This window comes from Taeniopygia guttata, chromosome 1, assembly GCF_048771995.1.
Source record: "Taeniopygia guttata chromosome 1, bTaeGut7.mat, whole genome shotgun sequence".
Classification (NCBI taxonomy): Eukaryota; Metazoa; Chordata; class Aves; order Passeriformes; family Estrildidae; genus Taeniopygia; species Taeniopygia guttata.
The window spans coordinates 47,998,712-48,025,193 of record NC_133024.1 but is presented as its reverse complement, the minus strand read 5'-3'; the positions used below and the strand labels follow the sequence as shown (position 1 = coordinate 48,025,193).

The 26,482-nt window shown below is 38.4% G+C and overlaps 1 protein-coding gene across 27 annotated transcripts in view; it reads left to right on the top strand.

Moving 5' to 3' along the window:
- The window catches only part of LMO7 (LIM domain 7), a 132,284-nt gene that overhangs the window by 12,715 nt on the left and 93,087 nt on the right, over positions 1-26,482 (top strand). For all 27 annotated transcript variants that reach the window (XR_012055582.1, XR_012055577.1, XR_012055576.1 and 24 more), the window contains exons 2-3: positions 21,879-21,949; positions 25,732-25,801. Coding sequence is in view for 24 of the 27 variants with exons in the window: in XM_072928050.1 (XP_072784151.1) it covers positions 21,879-21,949; positions 25,732-25,801 (141 nt within the window). In the remaining 3 variants the exon portion in view is untranslated. The remainder of the gene's footprint in view (positions 1-21,878; positions 21,950-25,731; positions 25,802-26,482) is intronic.

Here is a 26,482-nt window from a genome sequence, read left to right as displayed (position 1 = left end):
TGACTTTCCAAATTAGTGCCATCATCTAATCAAAAAACTACTGGATAATTTAGGGCTCCTAAAATGTTGATGAAGCTCATGCAAAGTTTAGTCTTTTCCTTACATCAGCTTTCTAGTGTGTAGAGGATTTGTCTCTTATTTACCATAAATGATGATAAAGACCTCTCTGTCTTTCTCCTGTTTTCTTATGAAAGGGGCCTTTGAAGTCTGAGGGCCACATCAAACTGCAGCAAGTAACTCACAAGTTTATTCAGAAACTTATCCATGTAATAGGTTCTTTTAAGCTCCTGTTGGTTTAAAGCCAACTCAAAATCAGCTGCTGAACTGCAATGAAGTTGCTAATTACCCCCTTAGCAAAATCACATTTTGTTCTTTTCAATTAATATTTGTTTCACTCTTCAGAGATAAAATTTCTGGGGGAGAAGGTTCAATGTTGTTACTACTGAATGTCTGCCACAACAACTTTAAGATGTACTCATGGCTGGAGGAGGTTTTCTGTGGGTTTTTGTTTTATTGGGTCTTCTTAGGAGGAGGTAAAGATTCTTTGTTTCAGATCCTAAACAGTCTGTAGAGTGAGGTTTTCTCTTTTGAATATCATCATGTGGGCCTTCTGCTGTAAATCCTGCTGCAGTCCCCAACTTTGTCTTGCTTCCCATCTCCTGTTGATTACCTTTAGGGATGTTTGCATTGAGTTCAGCATCATGCTGAATTAACATATTGCTGATTTTGCTGATTTCTGTTTGTCTGTGTGCTGGCAGATTCGAGCATTCATCTCCAGGAATTTGCATAGGATGTTAAACAATCTGAGTGCTTTAGTGGTGCCCATCAAAGTGAGAAAATTGCCCAGCTGAGGTGAACAGGAACATTGCAGCAGCCTGCCTCTGAATTTGATTTTTTTCTTTTAAGCCCAAAATAGATAATATTTCCAATGGATGATAAAAACAGTTGCCAGGGAAAGTAAATTTTAAGTATCTTTCTGAGGTTATGGAAAGCATATATCTTGTGTTTATTTAGAATAATATTTTTTCAAAATTTCTCTCACAAAATGTTCGTTTGGCTTCTGCAACCTTTTAGGTAAGGAAGACTTGTAGAATTGTTAAACTCCTTCTCCCCTCCCCACCCCCCACCTCCCCATTTCACTTTTATATGTGAATTAAAATTATCTGATGGAAATTTTTGTGTTGGGAGCACAGGGTGCCACAGAGGCCATCTATCCCTTCCTGCTGCTGGGACAGAGACCCCCACCAGAGAGAGCTGGCTAGGAGTGGGATTCTGCAGTCTGTGCAGCACCATTTTAAAGATGTTGTTTTAAAATATCATGTGATGCTGAACTTTTTGTTTTCACTGTTCCTTCATAGTGATTAAACTAATTTGAGGTCTAATTAAAGCAAGTCATTAATTAAAGCAAGGAATTTTTGAAGTCCAGATTTTTTTTCCTCAAACCTGAAGAGCTTGAAACAAGTGAATTCCATAGGTGCCTAAGAGCAGAAAACTTGTATTTCTGATGAATGATGCAGCCAGTTTTAAACTTCTCTCACTGCTCCTTTAAGGCTAGCCCAGAAGTAAATAAAATAAAACAGAAGGCCTTAAGCTTCAGACCAAAGATTTGACTTTGAATGAATTGCTCAGGATGAAAAAAGAAGAGGTGGGTGTGTTCTGTTTCATGGAATTTAAAAAACAAACAAACACAAAGTAGTGTCTGCAGTCAGGAGAGCTTCTTTCCTGGAGCCAGACATTCATAAGCAGTCTGGAGGTCTTCACTTACCCCAATACAATTTCACTTTTAACCTTGTTTGAGGGGTCTCACAACCTCTGCAGAGTGAAAGGTTTTTCTAGAGACCAAGGCTACAGGGCTGCCATGGCTCTGTAACCCTTCGTGCAGCCTTCTGTGCCAGAGCATGAGAACTGAGGGCTTGCTGTTTCCTATAAAACTGGGAACAGGAATCTGACAGTACAAGTCTCCTTCCTTTCTAAGCTGTGAGGATCCCATTTCTCTTGTAACCAGAAAAATAGATAGTTAAACAGCGTTATGCCTAGTTGCATTCTTCTTTCCCTCCCCTCCTACTGACACTATAGGAAAAGCTTGACAGTGACATCTCAAGCTAAACTTGCCCCTCAGGGACTTGGTTACCAACAGAAATGTAGGTACTTGTTTGAAATCTTAGGAAACGGAAAGGGCCAAGATTTAGGCTTAAAGAAAAATAAAAAAGTTGTTCTTATATGATATGTACCTACGGGAAGCCATCAGATGTCCTTCTCAATTTTATGATAAATAATATATGCTGGGGTTTGGCATTAGATCTTAAATGGTGTTTAAATTAAACACTCATGGTTGGATAAAATGGACTTAGACAGGCTCTACTTTGTTTTGGTGCTCTAGAGATAATTATTTACAAATTGCTGAGCTAAGGGGCACAAATTAATGACATTCCAGCATCTTAAAATATCCCTTACTATGTCATACTGAAAAAATGTGTATTATGTGTTTAGATGCTATGAATTTCACAGATATTTCATATATGTGAAACAAATAGAATCAAGACAGAAGCTGAGTTGCTGTTTTGTGTCAGTTACTTTCAGCTATTCTGAACTGCTCTGTATTTTTGACTAGCACAGAGATCTTTGTAACTTTTGCAAAATCACTTTCTAGTAAAAAGCTGCAAAGAATTTTCTAACATAGTATTTTTCCCATGTACAGTTTTGTAATATTTTTAATGGAGGTATGGGTATTACAAGTTTACTTGCAAAAAAATTCGCTAGATGTCAAAATGTTTGCTTCTTAACCCAGTTTCACTTTATGCTAAGTTTTCAGATTTTTTTTAAAGTAACAATGTCTTCTATTGCAGAGTGTTGCAACTTTCCAAGGATTCTGAAGAAATTTTGCAGGGATTCTCAGCTTACCATCACACTGTTTATGAAGGCAATCTTTTGTTTCATAATAGGATGTTTTCAAATAATGTTGAATATATGTTTCAGATTTGTTTTATTGTACCCCTTTGTTTTTGGTAAAATATGTTTTGAGTAGTTACATTGTAGCCTTCTTCCCACATGGAGGTAAGAATATTAACAAGCTTCTTGATTGTTTTGTTGGACGTTATTTAATTTTAATTTGTTTTTTCAAAGTAATTAAATGGAAGATTGGTAATTTGCTTTATTGACCCCAGATCTGTCCTTTGACATCTATTGATAAATCTAATACAAAGACTGATAGTGATTTTTCACCGACACTTCTTTTGCTAGAGTGTGATTGGTGTGGATTTTGTACATTTTAAAGTGTGGCCTTGACTACTACAAATCTTTGTCCAAACAAAACCTTGAAGGGCTGCCTCTGATTTACTAGCTTTTGACTTTCATATTTCATTTTTTTGAGGCTCTGGTGCCAAGTGTCATTAGCATGGAACATTTAGTCATTAGGCCTTGGGCCTGTTTCAGTTTGCCAGGTTTCCCTGAATTCAGCAGTAATGTTGCACAGGATCACCGGGAGCAGTGGAACTGGAATTATCCAGGCTCGCAACTTTTCCAGCATATATGGGTATGGATGAAGGCAGGAGACCAAGGTGCAGCAAATATCTTGTCCCTGTTGCAGACCTGAGGCAGGGTTATGCGAGGGCTGTGTTAGATATTCTGCCAGTGTGGGCTGGAGGGGCTGGGGCAGAAACAAAAGTGGCTGTTCTCATCTTCCCACCTCCCTATTTCTCATATGCAAACATGAACAGCACATCTTCTAGGGTTCTCTACTTTTGTCCTGTTTTTCTTCTGTTTGCACCTCTGACAGCAAGGCAATGTTGAGGTTTGCATGTTCTTCCTTGAGGTGGCAAAAACTTGATTTTTTATTCTTTTTTTTTAATATCTATCTTAAGTAATACCTTGAGCAGGTGCATTCATGTGCCTGTAACCAAACGCTAGTAATGAAGTCCAGACCTGCTTTTATTTTGAATATTTCCTTCCAAAAAAAAAAAAAAGCTATTATGTGGTTTCTGAAGGTTCTTCAAAGAAAACCGTGCTGTGGTTGTAACTATTCTTTCCGCTGGTACCCGCCTTATTCCCACATCACTCTTTCCTTGCAGGTGCCCAGGAGGAGCACCTTGTCCTTCAGAGCTTGTAGGTCAGTAATTTTTTCTAGCTCAAGACATCTTCCATCAAGGAAAGGGAAACCAGATTTTTGTATTTGTTACCTGACTATCATGTAGTCTCTGTGGAAGTGTAGAAAAAGCCAGTGGTGCATAGGCATTCTCAGCACCACCACCTTGCACTCTCCCATCTCTGCAGGCATCTCCAGTGTTTCCAGGGTCACTGGAGAAGCACAGGTGGGCCATCTCTAAGCAGCATAACACTAACAACCTTGCACATATAGATCAATCAGTTTCTTCCTCCCTACACCCAGCAAGTGATAAGAATTAACAAACCATACAAAAGTATTGATTAAAGAATTCATTAGAGAGCATAAATTGGATGTAACCTTCAAATTCTAGTAAATGCTATCTCTGTCTTCTACCACAACATTAGAGTTACAGAGCCTGGTGTTTGGGTCACACGTGGTAGTGTAAGTGCTGCTTAAATGTTGTGCCCTCGGAGTTGGCAATTATCCTGATCTGAATAATTAAAGGTACTTGTGGGGGTAGTACTTCTGCCAGTCCCCTCCACCATGCATATACTGTCTTTCTTTTCTGTTGCTTTAACAATGCCGTGTCATAGTAGGCATTGCAGGTTTAAATTTCTGCTTTGGCACTTAGAGCATGTGTCCTAAAATAAACTGATTTATTTGTAGGGTTGTTTCGCATCTAGGTTATTGTGTGTGTTGAGCAGTTGCTGTGAAGTGCCTAATTTCCAAAACACCACCCAAACTCTCCCTGAAACTCAGTTTCTCTCTTGTGCCTTAAATCATGGAGATAAATACATGCTTAACTAAGAATTTTTACTGTTTGGTATTTAGATGATGAGACTGAGTGAGTAATAAATTCTTCTATGTAGAAATTGCATATATAGCTCAGGGAAGCTTAGGGGTCATGTAGTTCATGACTACTCTTTTGTAAAATTGGATATTCTTCTACCTAGATAATTCCTGGCATATCTACCTATCTCCATATATTTTAACCTCTTAAAAACTGGTACTTAACTTTCCTGGTTGACTTTTCCTCCCTAATGCATTACAATCTTTTTTGCTGTGAAGTAAATCCATTAGTGCAAATTTTGCTTTGATACATTTGGAAAAGACATGTTCCCTCTCATCTCCTCTTTGCAATAACCAGTCCTTGTACTCCTAAGTGTCTTTTCTTGGAGCACAATATATGAAATAGCATGAACCAAACTAAGAGCAGGATACCTACTGCACCAATACAGACTGGTGAATAACCACTTAAAGCAGTGTCATTGCATAAAAGGGTATGAGGGTGACTGACTACAAACTGACATTGTCTGTTTAAAAAAAGTTAACATTGTTGTGAGATGTACAGGAATATCCTATTTGTATGTTTGGTTGCCCTGCTTTAAGAACAAGAATTTGTAGCCAGACCCGAATTTTTCTTGCTGAACTTTGCACCAGTGCTCCAGCTTAGGACTTGAACATGGAATTTTTGTCCCATGCAATGTCTCAGGTTGAGTTTGTAAATAATATGGTGGTTGTCCATCCCCTAATTCTGTCAAAAGCGCACTAGAGTTATTTAAAATAACTTCTCTTGGCTCCAGTTTATCTTATCCCAGTTGACACAGTAGAAACCTGCTCTTGACATGTGTGGTCTTCTGACTTTCATGTCATGGCCTTTTAATCACCTTACCTAGATTGTATTTCCACAGTCTGTCTTTAAATGTAACAACAAGGCTTTTTTTCCAGTTGCATAACTTCAGTTCATCTATAGCACAGTTGCTGCTTTTCTTGTGTCAAACCAGTTTATTTGCCAAGGCAAGGAAGAAAAAAATCTTTTCAGGCCAAAGTGTTCCTCCCTTTCAAAAAGTTATGTCCTTGTGTTGGTGGTGAGTCAGCAATATTTAATACCCTTCTAGAAGCTAAAGTTGGGGACAATAGTCTAAACGTTTTTCTTTCTCATGTCATCACACCTAAAAAGGGTATTTTTAATTTTTTTTTTTCAGTCAGTGAGACCTTTCCAGTCCTCTGAGTTGAGGGCAATTGTTAATGGCTTAGAGCATGCTCTAGAACAGACAAGAACTTCAATTATGCAAATTCTTCCAGGCTTTGCCGTTTTAATACTTATACTCTCAGTGGTTGTTTTCCCAGTCCTGTGCTTCTCTGAAGCATCTGCCAGGTCTTTAACTGAACATCATAACCATCTTTTCATTATGTTTATTTACTTTCATCACGCCTGCTCTGTCCTTTGTTTCCTCTAGAAGGACCATAGAATTTCTTCTGTACTTTGTCTTTAGTAACTTTTTAACAGAAACTTGCCAGACTCTTTTTTTGTACTAGTTGTGTGAATTTTATTTTTTGTGCATTGTTTTTTCAAACTTCCTGTTCAATCATGTTATACTTTGGTTTAGGCTATTCAATTTCTCATCATACTTTTTTATTGACAAAATACAAAATTAAATTAACCACAGTGCTTTATTTATTCTTTTTGAGGGTATTACAGAATCTGACAGATGTTCAATCAAACCAATAAAGCCTTGAGACAACTTGCAGGATGCTGCTGGGTGGTCTCTATAAAAAGAGAGCACAGCTAAAGCTTCTTCCTTATGTCATCCAAAACTTTTATATTTATGACTAAAACTGTTAGGTGGGAAGCTGAGGCGGTTTAACATGTCTTATTTGAAGTAGTTCCATATTTTTAAGAAGTCAATTGTAATGCTAAATCCTACAGGATACTTGTGGTAGTCTATATAACTCACTGTTTACCATCCTTGCTAACACTCTAGGTATCACTGGAGGTGCAGCAGCATTTTTGGGAGGTCCACTCTGGTTTGGTTTCCAGCAGATGATGGTTTTAACTGGGGCAAAACAGAATGTGTGGGGATGTTTATTGAGATAGGGAGTGTGTGTGAACTAGCAGGCTGTCTTGGGACATCTGTATGGTGGAATAAGGTGCTGTGCTGGGCTGTAGCTGTAGCTGAGGATCCTTTAAGATTCAATGGTTTATCTACATTATGCGGTCGCATTTCCTGTATTTATTCCAGTAAAGGTGTGAAGGCAAATTTCTATATGTTTCTCTCAGCAGAAGCAAAGTAGTCAAAGATTAAAAAAAAAAAAACAAAACTATGCATGAAGGTGAAAAAAAAAAAACTATGCATGAAGGTGAAAATAAAGTTGTTGCATGCAGAGCAATAAAAAAACTGCATTAATTTTAGTATTGCTTAGAAAGAACACAGTTAATGGTCAAGACATACTGAAAAGAACTGAACAAGACTATTTCTTATGTTTAGAACTACAAGAGGTAGGTTTTTGGCATAAAGGTGGACTAGCTGATTTTGGATTAGGGTTTCTTCCCTTGTTAAATTTAAAATTAGCATTTAGTGCTGAAACATGAATTGTGCACTGTGTTCCTCAATCAGAAGAGTTTTCTGTCTGAGAGATAGTCTGAATTCATACTGCTTATAAATATTTGATCAAGTACTTTATCATCTCTTGAGCCATGGGGAATCAGCAAGTCTGTTGAAAATCATATAAGCTGTACATGCAATTTTATTGTGAAGTGTGACAGGTGTTACAATGGCAAAGGGAGAGAAAATGTTCTTTGAGCATTTGTGATAAGTACAGCACAGGTTCAAATGTTAATCTTCAAGATAAGGTCTGAGAGGAGACTTCTTACCTAAAAGGGAAAGAAGTTTGGAAGCAGAGAATCATGATGAACACCCTCTCTTTCTTCGTTATAGGTACACTTCTCAAAGTGTACCTATAACTTAAAAAGTGATGTTTTGCTGCTTTCAAAAGTTTGCCAACCAATAGACCATCCTTCATTTACATTCACACTTTCACTGATGTTTATGTATGGCATATTTAGAATATTATTTCTTTCATATATATAGGAAAAAAATACTGTCAAAATTCAGTGTAGAGTCCTAGACTTGTACATAATTTAGAGCTTGCTAGGCTACTGTAGAATATTTTGGTTGTGAAAGTGCAGTTGACAATGGAAAAAAAAGAGTGCTGTCTAAAATGAGTATGAATAATTTCAGATCACTGGTAGTCTCTGTTTTGGTATGTGCTGGGTGTTTTTGCTGGTATCTGTCACAAAAACCTAAAACAATTCATTATCATAGAGATTATTTAGAACATACAGTCTGTCTAGATCCCCTGAAAAACCTAAACTGTGTGTATTTATGTAATAGTCAAATGATGCAGGTTATAATAAATGACAGGATGGTAGAAACATGATGGGGAGGGAAAAAGTGTGGAAACTTTGTGTATGTTTCATGGTGAAAAAAATGATTTTCCCATAATTTCTTTTCCCTGGATAATTGCAGATATTGAAAATTTTTATTCAGCTGAGGGCAGTGTTTTAAAGAAAAAAATTATTGTCAAGATAAATTCCACTTTATAACAGCAGAGGTCAGAATATGTCAAGAGATATGAGATCAGTTTTGCAGTGACTCCCAGCTGGTGTATGAATTCCCACTTGCTATCAATGCAGGCTTTCAATCTGAGGCACCAGGCTTGGAGAATCCCGTCCTGCATAAGATGCATGAGTTTTAGGAGCATATTCATGGGTACATGCCTTAGATAAAAGGCATTGCATACATTTATCACTTTGGACTTATCACAAGTTAGACTTGTGTTCAAGTTCTTCTGGAGGCACATCTTGATATGTTGTGTAGTGCAAAGAAAGACATCTTTAAGCAACCAAGTATTTTAAAAGCTTGGTATATAGGCACAGGAGGAAGTGGTGGGTGACATTTCTCCTTTCTCTAATGATTTCTGATGCAAGAGAAGTGTTTATGAAAAGAGATGTTGCTCTCCCTATCTGTGTTTTTTACCATTTAATTATAGAGAAGGCTGGAACACCTCTGCTCTAAATATGAAAGTACTGGTATCCTCCCTCCCCACCCTGCAAACACGCTGACATACCTGGTATGTGTCACTGTCAGGCTGAGGATGCTGAGTGGGATGGACAACTAGTTTAACTCAGTGGGATAATGCCTTTGTTTGTCTTTAAATGTGGTGCAAGTCATGTTTGAATGCTTCAAGTTGAAATTATATCCAACTTCTTGTTCTAACAAATGATCTGAGTATGTATGACCAATAAAACATGTGATTTTGTGATGCCCTCAATACCAGAATTAAATCTTGCATTGGAAATAGCATCAGGGCTACGAAGTATCATTCCTTTCTCTTTGGAATTTGAATTAAAAAATCCCCAGAGACATCATTCTGCTTTGATAAAGCAGCAGACCTCATGTTAAAAGCACTTCCCAGTTTTGTTTTGGTTTTGTTTGTTTTTTATGGTAGGAGAAACATCTTTGTTATGAGCATCAAATAAAATGGTAAAATTTTTCATGTAGAAATCCCAAACACTTACTAGATCAAGCAGCAGACATTGGCATAACTTCTTGCAACATGTATGGAGTACAATGTTTAAATTAGGGGCAGTCTGTGCTTTGTTTGTTGCTAGGCAAAATTTCAGACATTCTTGGAGTCTGTATGCCCTGGAAGACAGCTGGTCACAGAAACCACTGTGGCTCAAACCTGAAATGCTTGAGGCATCTTGCCTATGGTAGACGAAAATCTGTCTTCCAGGGCATAGATAATTCTGTCTATGAAAAACTGTATGGATTACTGATGGTATTTCTCCATTTAATGCCTTGTTATTTTTAAAGACAAAATAAAGTTAAGCTGAAGACAAAAAATGCCTAAAGAACATGCATCTGCTCATAATCTAAGAAGCAGTTTCATGGTACAAACATACTAAATGTGTAGAAGAGGGTAGTCTTTCAAGACTGTTGTTATAGCTCGGGCTATGTTTTCTAGTGCAATTTGCCTGCTTGTGTGTCACAGCTTTTTGTGTGTGTGTTTTGTGGAGCTTTTTAAATCACTGTAGATGTATCATTAGGGGAGATTATGTGAATATCTGTGAATCAGCTGATTGAACACTGCTTTTTCTACACAGGACTTAAGGTCAGAGTGTGTCTTTGAGAAAGGATGTAGCTGCCATATGCAGATAAATTGTTTAATACACTGCTGACGTGTTTTCCTCTGAATAAGAACAAAAAAAAGTTTATCAACATGTAATTTTCTTTTTACGTCCTTATATAAAAAGGTGGATATCAAAGATTCGTATTTTAAATGCTTAATGGATCGAATATGGAGACTGTGTTGTAAATTTTTGCCTCTCCCTTGCAGAATATGGAATTGTTTACAAAGAGTCATGAACATTTCTGCAAGGATGTCATAATAAATACAAACAAATGATAATTTTCTTGTGTAATCAGGGGAAGATAGACTGCTTTTGACTAGTAATCAAATCCTACCTCTGAGCAGTGTACATAGCAACTCAATGTAGCTGCTATGATAGTCAATCTTATCTTGGGTTCTTCTGCACACCCAGGCAAGGAGGCAAGCACTCTGTCAAACCAGTCTGGCTCCTCAAATAATTAAATAAATAAAGCTGCATTTGCAGAGGAGCAGTAAAATGGCTGGAGGAAGTGTCAATGCTGGAGGAGGTTGAGTAACACCTGGGTCATGTGCAATGCTCACCCTGGATCAGAAGTGGAGTGATGAGTGATGATGTTGAAGAAGAAGAAAGGGGGATGGGAAGGGGGAAGTGTTAAAAGAGTTTGGGAGAGCAGCAGTTGTCACTCATGGCTTCCCTTCTGGACCTCTACACCTTAACTCTTTAATTGTAGTGCAGCAATTATCCCTGCGTGGGGCTGTGTGTGACTGGCAGCTGATAGTGTGTCTGCTGTCTGTGGTTTTGCAAACCATGCATCAGAGATCCCTGGAGAATAAGAGTTGGCTAGTAATGCTTGCCTTAATAAATCAGTTTCACCAAAATGTTCAGATAGGAAGGACACATGACAGGGCAATATGGTGCTTAAAGAGGGACTTTGAAAACGTAATGTTAAATTGTTAAATAGGGTGAAGTCCTGATTTTGAGGTCGTTAGTAGCCTGATCCCTGATTTCTGCGAGCAATGACCTTTGATTTTTTTTTTTTTTTTTTTTTGTAAAGGCAAATATATCTCAAACAGTGAAAGAGTTTTGATTTTTTTTTTTGAGGTGGGGAAATATATCTATAATTGTGAATAATGTGTGGCTACTGTTCAGCATGGCACTGTGCCTGCTGTGAGATGATGGAAGGGTCTTGAAGGAGGTGTAGCTACAACAAGATCCTCTGAAAAGCTGGAAGCTGTGTGTTCAAGCCAAAGAACATATTCATTTCAGAGTTCTCAAAATATAAAAACACTTTACTATCTTGCTACTTGTTCACCAAATATTCCCTTTTATTTAAATGCTCTGAAAGGGCAGCATTTTTATTTTGGAACTCTGCAAACACCTAATCAGTGACAAGCGTTGGTCAGCAAAACTTGCTGAGCCTAAACTTCTTTATTCCTTTGCCCAGACTGATACTCTGCCTCATCTAGTTCTCCTGTCATCTTTTCAAATGCACGCCATCCTTTTGTGGCTCCCTTGGACTTCAATTTCCTCCACAGCCATTTTTCCTCCTCTGACTGCAATTATTTAATTTCTGTGCCAGAGGCGATTTCTTTCATCTCCTGCCAAGGAGAAGGGCTGCACATAAGCACAGAGCCTTGTGTCTTACGGGATGTCTCCCATTAGATGGAGCTGTGCAGCAGCGGCACTGGCCTCTGCTGGGATACAGGAGCTCACACTTGAGGACACCATCCCCACGAGCCTTGGGAAGGGAGCATTGGAAAGTCTTGCTCCCAGTGTAGTAACTTGGTCCATGCACAATGCTTTCCAAATAGCCCGAGATAATTAGTTGTACGTGTTTGTGTTCCTTTCAACTCCATGTTTTAAAAGTTTCTAAAAAACAGCCAGGAAAACCCTGAAATATTTTTTTTCTTGGTGTCACTGTTCTATGTAGCTTCTCATGCTGCTTACCTACTATCATATTATAAAATGTAAATGTAGTTAAGGAATCCCCTCCGCTACCAAACAGGAGCTTTGCAATCTTGCTTTTATTTTTATTTAGACAGGTCAGATCAGTGGAGCACTTTTAAGCTAACCCCTCCCGCCGAGTTATTCACATTCCAGAGAAGAGCGTAGTATTTCTCCACCTGAAGTCAGCATTAATTCCAGTGACTTCCACCTGCTTGTTTATTTCTACATAACTGCTGCTAGATAATACTGAAATTTCCGAGCTGCATTGTTTCAGGTCTGCAGTTAATGCCAAGTGCCATAGTTTACTGGGAAGCGATGTTGTGACTACTTTTCCCGGGTCTGTACATGCCACTAATTGCCTTTACGGTGTCTTTGACCCTGTTAAATGTTCGTTTCCGCACAATTTCTTTTTTCACTGTCCATCTGTTTCCTTGTTAATGAGCTTAGAGAACCTGGTGAAATGGCTTGGAAACCAGAGTGTGTAGTAGAGATAGATATAAAAGTCAGGGATGTGGGTAGAGGAGGGAAGATGCACAGAGAAGGCTGTTGGCTCCCCAAACCTTCTGTGCAAGCAAATGGGTGTAGTGAGAGGTGTGGGTGTAGTGTTGGTGAATGCTTCGGGCTGAAGTGGGCTCAATGCATGTCTCAGTATGTATGCTGCTCAAAGTACTGCTTCCAGTAAAGGCTGAAAAATTTGAAAGGATTGACAATTCTCTAATAATAAGGAACTATTTTCATGCATGAATAACCTTGCTAAACATGGGAAAACAATTGTATCTAAAAATTTTCCCCTTTGTGTGCATTTTCTTTTATCTAATGCCTTTTTTCCTCCTCCTGCTGAATGCCATTTCAAGACCTTGTGGTTAGCTCCCTGGTTTGCTCAGTGCTGGTCTCTGGAAAGTATTTAAAATATATGAAAAATCAAAATATTGAATTCACCCAGGATCAAGGCAGTAAATTTGTAAGAGATAACTGTAATCCAGCGCAGAAGCATGCTGTGCTCTTGGTCATTTCAGCTGCTATCTCTATATGTCTCTGCCACTTATATAAATAATCCCAACAGGGACCCACTTGCAGATAGCACCAGAGTTTTAGCATGTTTTTTCTTAATCAGTGTAAACAAATATATTGTTTTCTTTAAGGTCGTTCCTGTAAAAATAGATGCCAGTGGATTGAGAGCCTGTATTGAAATTTGCAGCACAGACTCCAACCTGGAATTATAATAGTAGTAAAACTGAATTTAGAAAATACTAACATCCAAAGGCTTTTTATAGTTTGCATTTATCTTTTGTTCTAAATGAGCAATACCACATATTTAGAAACTCAATTACAGTGAAATGGAGACATTATTTAAATTACTAAATATAAAATAATAGATTAAAATTTTAGACAATTCTTATTTTATTACATCTACAGCTAAAAATTCTAAGCTGGTATTTGCTTTAGACCTTTTTATGTTTGCTCTACACAAATATGATTTTTATTATCATAACATTTTATTTGTTAATATTGCAAGTAATGCCTCTATTTGCCTTGAAGCTTTTAAAGACAATTTTATTCTTTTTCTTGTTCCTCTGAAAGAAAATTGCTACAGTTGTCATAGGCCTTTTTTCTTCCTCCTTTAGCAAAAGAAATTATACAGATGGATTTTGCATAGAGGCTTTTGGGGCAGAATTCTTTACTATTGCTGTCTGAACTTGAAGTTCTTCATGAGGGCAGGTGACTCCCTGTTCCATTGGTCACATACTGCCTGGCTGCCAGGGCACTGAATCACTGGATCTTTGGGTATGCTAAGTCTCTCAAGAATCTGCACAAAATCTGAATCTTGTCCTTTTCTTATTTCTAGCATGCTGTGGCTTCAGCCCTTCTCTGATGCTTGGCCCTCCTGTTTCAGTTGATATGCTTATTTTTGGGAAGGGGGAGAGGTGGTAGGATGTGTGTGAGAGAGTTATATAGAGATGGAGTTGGGTTTATTTAATATATATTTAGTACTATATTGATACACAAATAGCCTGGATGACTGCAGAAGACTTCATAAATGCAGACCCTTCACATGGGTATGAGGAAGAGAGTGGGAATAGAGGCTCCGGAGCAATTTCAGGATAACAGGAAAATCATGGCTTTCTCCTATGACTGGACTGCTCAGCCAGCCATACAAAGGCTTGTGCATATTAAGTCTGGAGGAAGATATTGAGAACACACTGAAATTCTGTCCAAGACAAGCTTTTTTTTATGGCCCTGATGGACACTACACAGGGTGTAGCTATGCATGTATTCATTTATCCAGCTACAGCAGCTGTGAATGGATTTGTCTCTTGATTGCTTATCCCCCAACTTAGAAAAGTGTTAACAACTTGAGGTCAGATAAGAACAAGTGCAGTGCTGAACATGTAGATGTTTCAGAAAAAAGAATAAGAAATGGTGTATGGAGCAACTGACTTTTACAATAGGCAAGTTCAAAATCTGGCTAGCATGAGAGTGCATATGTTATAAAACATGGTCATTAAAATAAGTAGTGAAACTGGAATTTCTCCTTGTAATTTCTTCTGTTATCTCAGCTGATGACTTTTCTGGAAACCATTCCTTCAGAATTCTTGTTCCTTGGGTATGTTTACTATTTTCTCTGTCAGAAAGAAGCACTGAAGTCTAGTACACCACTGTTTTACTGTAAATTACTTGAAAAAGACAACTTTCAATAAAGCTGGTTTTTACATAGTTATGGAATTCAGTGCTTGCTTTTTGCTTATTTCAAGGGTGAACAGAATGTTTAAATGTCTTTTCTTCATGACTGCTTTATCCTTTTCTCTGTTTAATAAGGAACATTTATGGTTAAGGGACCCAATACCACCATTCTTTTGCCACAAACTACTAAACTAGTATGATGCTCAATTGGAAAATTTTAAAATACTAATGTTAGTATTCTGTTGCCTTGGGAAGGTGAATAAATGTCCATTCTTATTTAACTGAAAGTAATTGTAAATACATATGGGAAACTCAATGTGTGGTTAAAGTTGAAATCAGCACGCATCACTTAAGGTGGCAGCTTTAGCACTTGTGTGCGTTTAAATGGTGTTTACAGAATTAATAGTTTCCCAAGAAATCAGATGTAGCTATGTAATTAAAATGTCGATGGTTTCTTTTTTTCAGACATGCCTAGTCATTCAGATTTCACTTTGCATTGGTAAGCTTTGCATTACTGGAACACCAACCTCCATCTAGTTGATGCTGCCCATATCTGTACATGAAGTAACATTTTTTGTCACACAAAGTAATGCATGGTTGTTTTCCTAGTTTGACACCTGTCAGTGCAGTCATCAGGATAAACAACAGTAGGCTTATTCATCTTGTTTTCCTTTGTAGGGTAATCTTGTTTGTGGCGGGGGGGGGAGCTTGACTGAATGGATTGATCCCAAATATTTATCCCTGCTCTCTCTGCAGCATTGTTTCAAGCCAGGCATTCCGTCAATCATTGGAAGGAAAAATTTGCTTTCATCCTTCAGGTTGTGTTTCTATGTGTGATTTGACAGAAAAGCTGAAACAAGCAGAGTATAAGCTCATCAGATGATGAGCAGAGATCTGTGCTTTTCACATCTACTACACCAGTAATGTTTTCCCTTCTTGCTCACCCCTTACTGTTTTTCTTCATCTTTTGTAAGAATGTAGTTGTGTATTATTTCAGAGGTCTTGGTATGTTTGTCCAGAAGGCATACCACAATAGGACCCCATCATTATGTTGATAATAGAAAATAACAGTTGAGACTTTTTTTTTTTCCAATAATGAACCATTTCCTTTTATAAATATCTGTTCTGGTTTGCTATCAAAAGCAGTTTGGACTGAACACTGAAAAATCTCTACATTCTCTGAAATGCAATGATACCTAGGGATTTGGGGTATGGGGTTAAACAGGGGAGTACAGCCTTGCACTGAGCCACAGAGAGTGAATTACTCCAACTGAAGAACATTACTGTTGTGTAGATAAAGAGGAACATTCACATGGTCCAGCATAAGTGATCAATGGCAAAAATATTAATCTCCTTCTCCCTTCTTACTTTTGCTGTTCAGTTAGATTATGCGACATGTATTTGTAGATATTTTTCTTAATCAGCCATCCCAGTTCTTTTCCTCAGTGGAATCATGCTTGTCATGGATTTTATCTGTGAGGTGTGGGGATTTGAAATTAAGAGCTCTTTTTTCTGTAGAAACCTAGGTCTTGCTGTTTACCCTTGTGCAGGTTAGGCTGGGCAGTGTCATCCTTTCATTGCTGGAGAGCTGAGTGGGAGAGCCTCTGTGGATACCAGCTTCTTGAGCACTTGTTGACTGACCCCTCAGGAGTTTACTGGGCTGTGAATTAAACTGTTGATCAGAAGGAAGATAGCAGATTTTTCCCACAATAGCAGCATTTTTTCCCACAGCAACCTTGCCCGCTTTGGCCTGGCATCCCTGCTGCTGCTACCAGAAATTAAATGCCAGTAGAATTTTCCTGTGGATGGGAGCTGTGACTGCCAGTTCTTTCTGTGCATTTTTCTGGGTCTCAAAATTCAGGGAGACAGATCCTGCTGGCCTGAAAAATGAGCTGCTCTTTTCTACTGCTTGACCTACTGCTTGAGAAATCTAGTCATTGCTATGATTGGGCTGCAACCCCAAATGTTTTCTATCCAAATGGCTGATTTTTCAACTTGTGTTCAAAACTGTGTACAGCAACCCTCTAAATATGGCTCCTACCACCCTATGCCTTTTGGGAGGGATTTGGAGAAAGAAAATTACTACAGGAGAAAATTGAGGCAATGTTATGTGTTTTTTTTTGGTTTGGTTTTTATAAAAGAGGGAGGAGATTTACAAATCTGGGAGGAGAAGACTGCAAATGCCAGGCAGCACAAGCTATTTACTTCAAAGCATAATGACAGCATTTTCTGGTAGCTACCACACAAGCTATTCAAATGCAAGCTCATGTGCTGCATGGAATTTAAATGGAACTGCAAATAGCCATGAAAAGGGAAGGTAGAACTTTGGGTAATGAATCTGAATGTAGGAGAGGGAAAAAACCCTTACTTTTTTTACTTCTTTTTTTGATGTTGCTCTTCTTCTGTGATGGACCATCAAAATCTGCCAAGCTGAGGTATAACATGTTTTGATAATTGGATATAAAATGCAGTGGACTCAAAATGCAGCTTGAAAACATGTTGTGAATCTACTTCCAGACCTGGTCACGCTGTACAGATGCCAGCACACTGGGAGTTGCCTGCCTGCTTGCTTGTTGGCTGGGGTGTAACCTTATGTACCTTGCAGGAGCAGTACCATTCTGCACTGCATGAAGGCAGTTATAGCCAAAGGAGTTCTGTAAATGGAGGAATGCAATGCTGGGTTATTTAAAGATGGAGCCATTTGCCATGTAGTCTGATCCAGATTTGTGGTAATGGGTAGGGAGAAGAAAGGCCATTGGAAAGGTAGGAATTCAGACGTTCATATGTACATGGGGTGATCTGCTCAGGCAGGCGTTGTGACAGGAACTGGCAGGTGTAGCCAGAATTCTGTACTGGGGATGGCACCATTGCATCACTATTGCATCACTGTCCCACTTCCCTGCAGAAGATAGCCAGTCCTCTCTTCAGCATGCAATATTTGTCTTTTCCTGCTGCAGACCATGCTGGGGACCTGAAATTGATAAATCAGTGTTGATCTGATTAATTGCCCTCTGAGCATTTGTTTGCCCTGTGAAATCCTGACATAAGCCTTCCTTCAGGCACTTTTTACCATCTGTGGTTCGGTATCTTGCAACTTCCTTCCATCCCTAACCTACATCCTTGTATCAGGGAGCTGTGTGCTTCAAGCTGATGCAGGCAGCATTTCTCTCAAACACAGGGACCTTGCACGGTTTGAGATGCTGTAGTCTAAAGGCAGGGCAGCAGAGGAGCTCTGAATGAGGTGGAGAGAGCAGGTTGGGCGGCGAGTACCTGTGCCAAGGCATTGCTGAGATTGCAGGCTGGGTGTGGTACAGCACTGCCTCCTTGTCTCTGGGCAGCTAATGCTGTTGTGATGGAGAACTGGTCAGCCAGCGTGCTTGGGTATGTGGTAGGATTCTTGCATTGGATGGGGAGAATCCAGCTTAGTTACTTCCATCGCAGCAAAGTTAAATTGAGAAACCTACCAGTCCCTTTGCTTTGAGTTTCGTATGGTGGTAAACATCAACTTGGCTTGTGGTAGAGCTGCCTTTTTGCTAAAGCCATTAAAACCTGTGTAAACCATGGAAACAGCTTGATATGGACTCCCTTAGTTTTGGTTTTTTTTAATATTAACACTGAAAGTATCTTTGAACTTGGGATAAATTGTAAGGCAAAGGAGCCCTACTGTATGATCAGCTATATTTGGCCTCCAGTATAGCAAGCCAAAGAAATGTACTCAATGATTATTTTGGTACTAGGGCATATAATCAGCATATTCTGTGCTTTTTGTTCAGTCCATGATGATTTTGATGTCATGCCATGCTCAGAATGGTTGATCTTTGGTTATTTCTTCTTGATTTCTCTCCTGCTACAGGAATCACAGCAAACCTGAAAATAAACTAGCCCTCTGTGTGTAAGCATTTTTAAAATGTCTAAATTTAAATAAACACTTGATATGTCTACTCTTGGAAAAAATTGGTTAGACCTGGCAATTGCAAATTACTGAAGTATTAGGGGATTCTGTCTTTCAAAAACAAAATTAAACTGTTTTATAGCAGCAATTAAATTTGACTTTATGATATAGCCTTTAATTGTATCATTGCTCTCCTTCTATCAAAAAAGCAGTGACAGAAGCAGAATATATTCAGCTGAATGGATGAGAGAAAAGAGACATATCATTTGGAAAGGGATGTTATTCAAAGATGGATAGAAATCACCCTTGTAAGGTATTTTCTTTATTATTTGGTGGCTCACATAGCTAAGTGGTTGAAAAATTGTTCAAAATCAATTCTGCCTATTACATAAGAGTACCACACCCAGTATAAGCAGTTTTCATGAACAGTGACTCAGAAATCATAGCCATAGTTTGAAGATGTAATATCTTAGGGTGGGATTCACTTTGTCTTATTTAGGTTCTTAAAAGCCAGGGAACTCTGAGGCAGTCTGTGTCTTTGCATTTTTTTAATGATACCTGTTTCCTGGGTAGACTATCATAGTTACAGCTGAGGTTGAAGCTCTGCACTGGGTATAAGCCAGATGAAAGTCCATAATGAGAAAAGTCCTCAGTCTCTGTACAAAAGCAGATTTTTAAATGGAGCACTTACTTTTGTGACATCAACAAATTCAAGTTGTTGTGCAACTTGGGAAATGTTTTGGTTTCATGCACCAGTGTTAAATTGTTCTTTGAGAATACCTTCTAATTACTTAATTATTAGTTATCCTTTGAAAGTCAATATTAATGAAACCTAACTTGGCAGAACCAATGCTTTTATTTTAATATTAACAAACCACGTAGTTGTCAAAATTGTGGGTCACAAGATTGTTCTGACAGTTCCATCCTGTATAGCAAATCAGTGTTGATTGCTGCAGCAGCTGCACAAATAGCTTCGTCGAAATGCTTCTAGTGTAATGTCTTCTAATGTAATTTCAGGAGGCCTGCAAGTCTAATAGAGGCATTTACAGCCTTGTACTCAGGTTGGACTCTTGCTGTTCAAGGAAACAGGATTATGCATTGCAGTATGGCATTCTTGTGTTCTGGAGGGGCTACTCTGAAGTGTAATTTGTCTTTAGTTCTTCAGTGGCACATGTTCCTTGTCTTCCTCTGAATGATTTTTGAGGTGTTTGGGCCTTAGCTACATACTGCAATTCTAGGACTTTTATTTATTTTTTTTTTTTAAAGGAGGGCTTTCACTGTGAAGGTTGATTGTGGATATAGAAGACATTGCAGGATTTTGGGATGGGCTCAACTCTTTTGAGGGAGCACCTCATCATCTATTGCATGAGTGACTTGCGAGTAAACTCTCTATAAACACAAACACTTTGGCTGTGTAGTTCTGTAGATGTCAGTGACAACTCCAAAGTAAGAACAACTTTAGGATCTTAAGAATTGATTGGAGTTTGAAACATAGCTGTGAAGCTAAACTCCAGACCTACAGCCCTTATTACAGTACAGTTCTAGAGTATGACATGCAAATGTTTCTAACTTGCAGAATGAAAGGCATAATTTTAAACTAGGTATTCCTATTCCTCATACTCCCTATAACCTAGGGAACATAAATATTTATTTTTAATGTTTCCATGCTGTTATTTTACATTGGCTAGCTTCCTCAAAATCCTTATCACTAAATATACAGGTTTGGAAACAAAATACAATGCCATATATGAGATAAGGGTAGTTTTCAGATTCTGTGTTTTTAAGTGATTATTGACAATTCTATTTCTAAGATACAGCTTCTAGTTTTCTGTAGGAACAGACTGTTCCTACAGAATATTGTATAAAGTGCAGTTCTCCTAGGGGGATCACTATCCTCCTTTCCCCGAATTTTGAAAATTTTCTTATCTTGAGTTGGTGTGCCATCATTAATTTTCTGTCACTATTTGTTACAGTTTAGAAAAAACCTTAAACACAAAAGAAGATTTTTGTAATACCTAATTTTCTTCTCAGTCAGAAGATTGAACTTATAGCATTTGAAAGAAAAGAAAACCTATGCTGAAGCTAATTACTTAACTTGTAGGATTTCTGGTGTTACTGTGCATCCCTCTTGGAATTTAGAAAAAAAAATTTTGGGCTGAGAATGTAATAACTTAACAGATCCTAAAAGAGTTTCATCCTCCCCTTTGCTCTTTTTACCAAGCACAAATAGTTTTTTTTTTTTTTTTAGCATTAATTTCCTTAATTATTGTGGTAACCAGTATCTTTGCTCTGGATGCATGCAGGTTCCACAGCAGTTTAAACTGTGTGCCTGAACTCATGCACAGGGTTGAGGATGGTCAGGATCCCCAAAGGGCAGTTCATAATTAGCTGGTGGCTGAACATGGTGACCTCTAAGCTCAAATAAATACAATTCCTAGTATTTGATTTCTGTTCCCAGCTGGCATAAAACCCGTCTTTTGGACTGATGGCAGAATAAGATGTCCTTTTTTGAGTTGCATGTGGGTTATTAATCTGGGTTATTAGAAGAAATCTACCAAATTTGGTCCTTGCAGGGAATATACACGCACAGGGGATCAAGTAGTGGCTCCAGTTGAGTATAGGCTTGAGCAAATCTTTGTGTTTTTTGGGTTTTGGGGTATTTTTGAAACCTACTTTGCTGAAAACTTGTAGTAAATTATTTTGGTTTTGGGTGTCTTAAGTCCTTTATAAGAAGTTGTTCTTGTTCACTGCTTTTTCACTCTGAATATGCAAACAAGTCCCATTAGTATAGTCCTGCCACTTGCCAAGGAATGGGAATTGATGTGCACTTTGTAATGCAGACTTGGAATGGTTCTTTAGTCACACTGCCTTAGGTGCAAGTGGCACGAAAAAAACCTGCTATTAAAATACTTTTTGCTAGATATCATGGGCATACACGCTGTAACATGAAGTAGGAGATAAAAGACTTTCTCTCTCTTTTGCATTTCTGTTTGAAATTTCTTTTATGCTTTTCAATGTGACTGGTATTGCTTTAGATAATAAGCATTCCCACAGAATTTAGCTGAAGATTGACTTACACTAGAGGAAATTATTTTAAGATGTTGGATCTGACTTCTTTTGAGGCATGAAGAACTGTCTTTTAAATACTTGCTTCTTTGAAATTAATGTAAGAAAATAATAGTACAAACTTAAGTGTCAAATCAGGGTTTGTTTGTTTGCTTATAACTACTACTAAGGTTCTCTTGCTAGTCCTGATTTTGTCTGTGTGTGCAATTAACTCTCAACTCTTATTCTTATAGGCAGTTACCAGGCAAAGCTTTGAAACGGAAGACTTTCGAGCAGCTCTAGAAAATGGAGTCCTGTTGTGCGAGTGAGTATTGATGTACCTCTATAAAAACCCTTCAGGTTAACATTAGCTGGCCTCTTTCCTTCCTGGCCTCTGAATTTTATTTTTTTTTTGGAGTGCCAAAAGTATTTTATAGCAAATAATTTAAAATTTTTTTTAATACCCATTGTTTGTAATGGGAAGTAAAAGGAGCTTTCGGACATATTCTTTCCAGATGCACATGTTTTATGTTTTGTTCCACACACTTCTTTGTGGGATACTGAGAGGATCATGCTGTTGTTGATTGATTATATTGGTTTTGGTTATAATGCCCAGGATATCTCTGGGCTTTCCCTTCAGCTCCTGCAAGGTGGTGTGGCTGTGGCTGGGATCAAAGCACTCTGTTACCCCTATACCCACTGTTGTTGTTTGGGTGTGGATTTCTGTCCACCATCCCCGCCCTTTAATGTTGATTCTACAAATCCTGAAACTACCTATTCCTATCACAGAACTTCACACTCAGCTTGTTTTGGAGCACTTTCTGTAAGAAGCTTTCTTGTGCTTATATATTGTAGGCTTGGCAATGATGAGACTTGCCTGGTTTCGTTGCTAGACTGAGTCAGAGGTGTAAAATGTCCACTCAACAGGTCTCATCCACATATCTTGGTACTCACTGGAACAGGCTTCCAGGACTGGAAGTGGTGCTAGCCCTTAGTATTTTAAGGAACAGCAGTTGTAAATGTCATTACAACACCAGTGCATGAGAAATCTCATTAGAGAACTACCTGGGATGCTAAAAACAACAACAAAAAACTCCACAAAAACCGAGCAAACAAAAAAACCCACAAATCTCAGAGCCACTCTAAAATCAGTTCAGCAAAGCTATAACTTTCAGAAAATATTTATGAAACTTCAGTTCTCTGAGCTTCTTCTCCTATATATAATTTTTTTTTTCTGTGAGTATTACCATGCTTTCTGTCCTTGTCTTTATTTTGCTTTGGATCCTTTGCCTTCCTGTCTTATCCTGCTAGCTGCTTCTGAAGTTATCTGTGATACAAGGCATGAATTAATTTTCAATAATATTGTAGGACTGGATGCTTATTTTCATTACTTATGTAGTTGAATGTTAATGAGTGTGAATGTGGTAATAAAAATAGTTTATACTTTTAATAAGAATGTATCTGTTTAGTGGGATGTATATATTGTATTCAGAAGTTTAAGAATTGGCCATTAACTGATACCTACTAATCTTCTGATATCTTCATTGTTGACACTTTTGGCAAGAGAATGAGGATTCATCTGCCAAATGAAAGTCAGTAAAATTTATCTGTAATTAATAATAATGCAAGAAAAACATCCTGTAATTTCTTCAGTGTCTTGGTTTGAAAAGACAGGTGTCTGCTAAGGAAGGCAGGAGCCTCTCTTGAAATGGGAACTGTAAACCCCCTTCCTCCAAATTATTAAAATTTTTAAATTAAGGGGCTCTCGGGCAAAGATATGGGAGTAAGAATAACAGTCCTTTATTAGGAAAATAAAAATGCAGTAAAAGAAAAAACCACTGACGGGCCTGACACCCCTGGGTCAGTGTGTTGGTAACAGTCTGATTACATGGTGGCTGCAGGCCTCCTGCAGTGACAAGTGTGGTTCTGTTGAAGCAGTGTTCCTGTAGAAGGGTGGAGCTCCTGTAGAAGGGTGGAGTTTTCCTCTGAAGATCCAGTGGTGGTGTAGATGGCCCTGGTCTTCCTCTGGGAATCAACTGGTAAAGAAAGCTGCCCCTCTGGGAATCTGGTGGGAAAAGGCTGACTGCGGTGTTCCAAATCTCAGATTTTATCCAGGTAGGAATGCTTGGCTCCTCCCTCTGGGCAAAGCTTCTCACAATGGATGATGTAATTTTATCAATCATGCAGTGACACTCAATGGCCCATTAACAGAAGATATCTGCCCCACCTGGTTCTAGCAGACAGCAATAGAATACACACCTCCAGCCACATCTTGCATTGCAACCTAAGACATTCAGCTGAGCAGCTTGCCTTAGGAGGCGTGCAACTTTCTTTAAAGCAAAAGATGCCCTATTATGTTGTACTAAAATAGCTGTTCTCCTGTGCCATAATATTGAATCTGACATACTTGAAATCCAAGGAGGAGTGATTTTCATAGAAATTCTGTAGAAACAGGAAAGAGCAGATGGCAAAAATTTTCACATGTCCAGTTTTCACCAATAGCGATATAGTGCAAGATCTCAAGTAATTGAGACAAACTAGAAATTACATTGTCCATTTCCTTGGTTCACCTGTGGCATAGCTGATTTAGATGGATATATTATCTCTGTAGATTGTAGATCTGACTTAAACCATAGCTGGTAAGACCTCTACTTGCACCACATATTCCTATAGCATCCAGTCAGTTTGTTTGTCCTACTCAATGAGTAAGTGTACATGTTGGCTGAGTGATCAGTATAAATAAACAAATAAAAATATAAATAATAACAAAATAAAGCCTTTTACATTTTACCAATTCTAGTGTGCATACCCTAGAGAAAGAAAGTCACTGAATTTCTTCTGGTCACATGCTACTTCATGTTCTTCAGTAAAATAAACCAAAAATTATGCATTTGGAAGATTTAAAAATAAAAAAAAAGGGGGAGGAATGCAAATAGTTTGTTAATTCCACCTCAACAGATCACTTTTTTGTGTGGGAAAAGTAATCAAATGTGTCTTGTTTGCTAAATAACTCAGTGTTGTTGAAAAATCTCAGGACCTGCAGTTCTTTTTTTTTTTTTTTTTTGTATGCATTTAGAAATGGATCCTTCATTCCAGTGTATTGGGGTAAACTGTTCTTTGTGTTTATTTCCCAAATATATTTTCTGCTTGAGCAAAAGATGTTTTTCTCCCACACAGAGTTTTAAACTCCAGGTCTTGTTTCTGCACTGGTGTGGGCAGATCACAAAGCCTTGCTGATGCGTTGTTTGGGGTAAAGGGTCTGGCCAGACAAGCAGCAACAAGAAGTAAAAGCAAATAAAAAAATCCTCGAAGGTATAGAGGCAGATGAAGTGTGCAGGGTGTCCTGAGGTCCCTGTTCTCCATTGACCCTCTGGTCCAGTGTGTAATTAGGTGAACTACAATATTCCCCTACCTCCATGATTGAAAACTTGGATATAAACTTGAAAGGAATCCTGTGCCTCATCTTTCCTGCAGGATCAGGTATGCATTTGGGCTTATGTATTCAACAGTGATGTGTTAGCCTGTCCTATCTTCTCAGCTGAATTATTAGTTTTATGTGAAGAGCGATATCCAGTACAGTCTCTTCTGACTGAGATGGAACATGACTTGTGCATGTAGATTATACGTGCCAAAAATGATTGCTGCATACAGCATACTGGACTTGGTAGCATTATGAAAACTGAGTTCCTTACAGGAATATTAGTGCTATCACACTGAACTCTGAAAATCAATATTCTGGTACATTTTTGACATCTGCTCAGAACCTTTATGAGAAGAAAATCTATAAATAGGAAATCTGAGTCCATTTAACATCACCACCCTTGTAGTAGAAAGACAGATCCTTTTCTGCCCACGCCTCCTCAGGCATTTTCCTTTCTTTCTCCTTTGCTGTTCCCAGAAACCTCTTTGTGTGTGACTTTTCATTTTTGCTTCTACAATCTGTTCTTGCTTGTCACTTCTCGGGAGTGTTAATAGATTCAGCTCAAACTCATTCAAATCATGTTATTGAGGACCACATGCAAAGTATTTCTTAATAAGCATTGATGCTCATACTTATGCTTAAGTGCAGTAAATTATTTAACAGAAAATAATATGACTTTTTTTTAGTTTGATTAACAAGATCAAACCTGGCATCGTTAAGAAGATCAATCGTCTGCCAACTCCAATAGCTGGCTTGGTAAGTAATGGCATTGAATCTAATATCTGGTGTATGAAACAAGTGATCTTTTGTTGGAATCTGTGGGTATTGATGATTCTGAGATTGTAGAAAGTCTCTGTCTTTCTGCCCCGTTGCCAAAGAAGAAGCCATAATTCGTCTGTGCTGTTTTCAAGGTTGTTTATTCTTGCTTATCTCTAACATGTTCTGCTGCCCTGCCGCAGGTCTGTCCTGCAGGGCAGCGTGCAGGGCTCTGCCCCTCAGTGGGATGGTACAAACATTATATACCAGAAACTACGTGTGCTGTATTTACAATAATGTGCCAATATCTATCACCTACATTGAACAGTGTGTCCCCAGCCCAAACCAATAGAAAAATGCCAACACTACAGTGAAACATGAAGAACATGAAGAAGAAGAAAAAGGACAAGACACACCCAATTTCCTCCATCTTGTCCCCTTTGGACCCCTTATCTAGAATCCTAAAATTTTACTTTTGCACCCATGCCACACTTAATTATTACTCACATCAAATACTCTGAGCTTGTAATTCATCCTGTAAGTTTGAAAACTCTTTTCCATGGACACAGATCACAGACAGTGTCTCTTGGGGCTCTGTACAGGGGGGTTCCTGACTCCCTGTCAGGGTCCCAGGCCCTCCAGGGCAGCCAGAGGGATGCCCTGTACTCCCACAATCTTTTT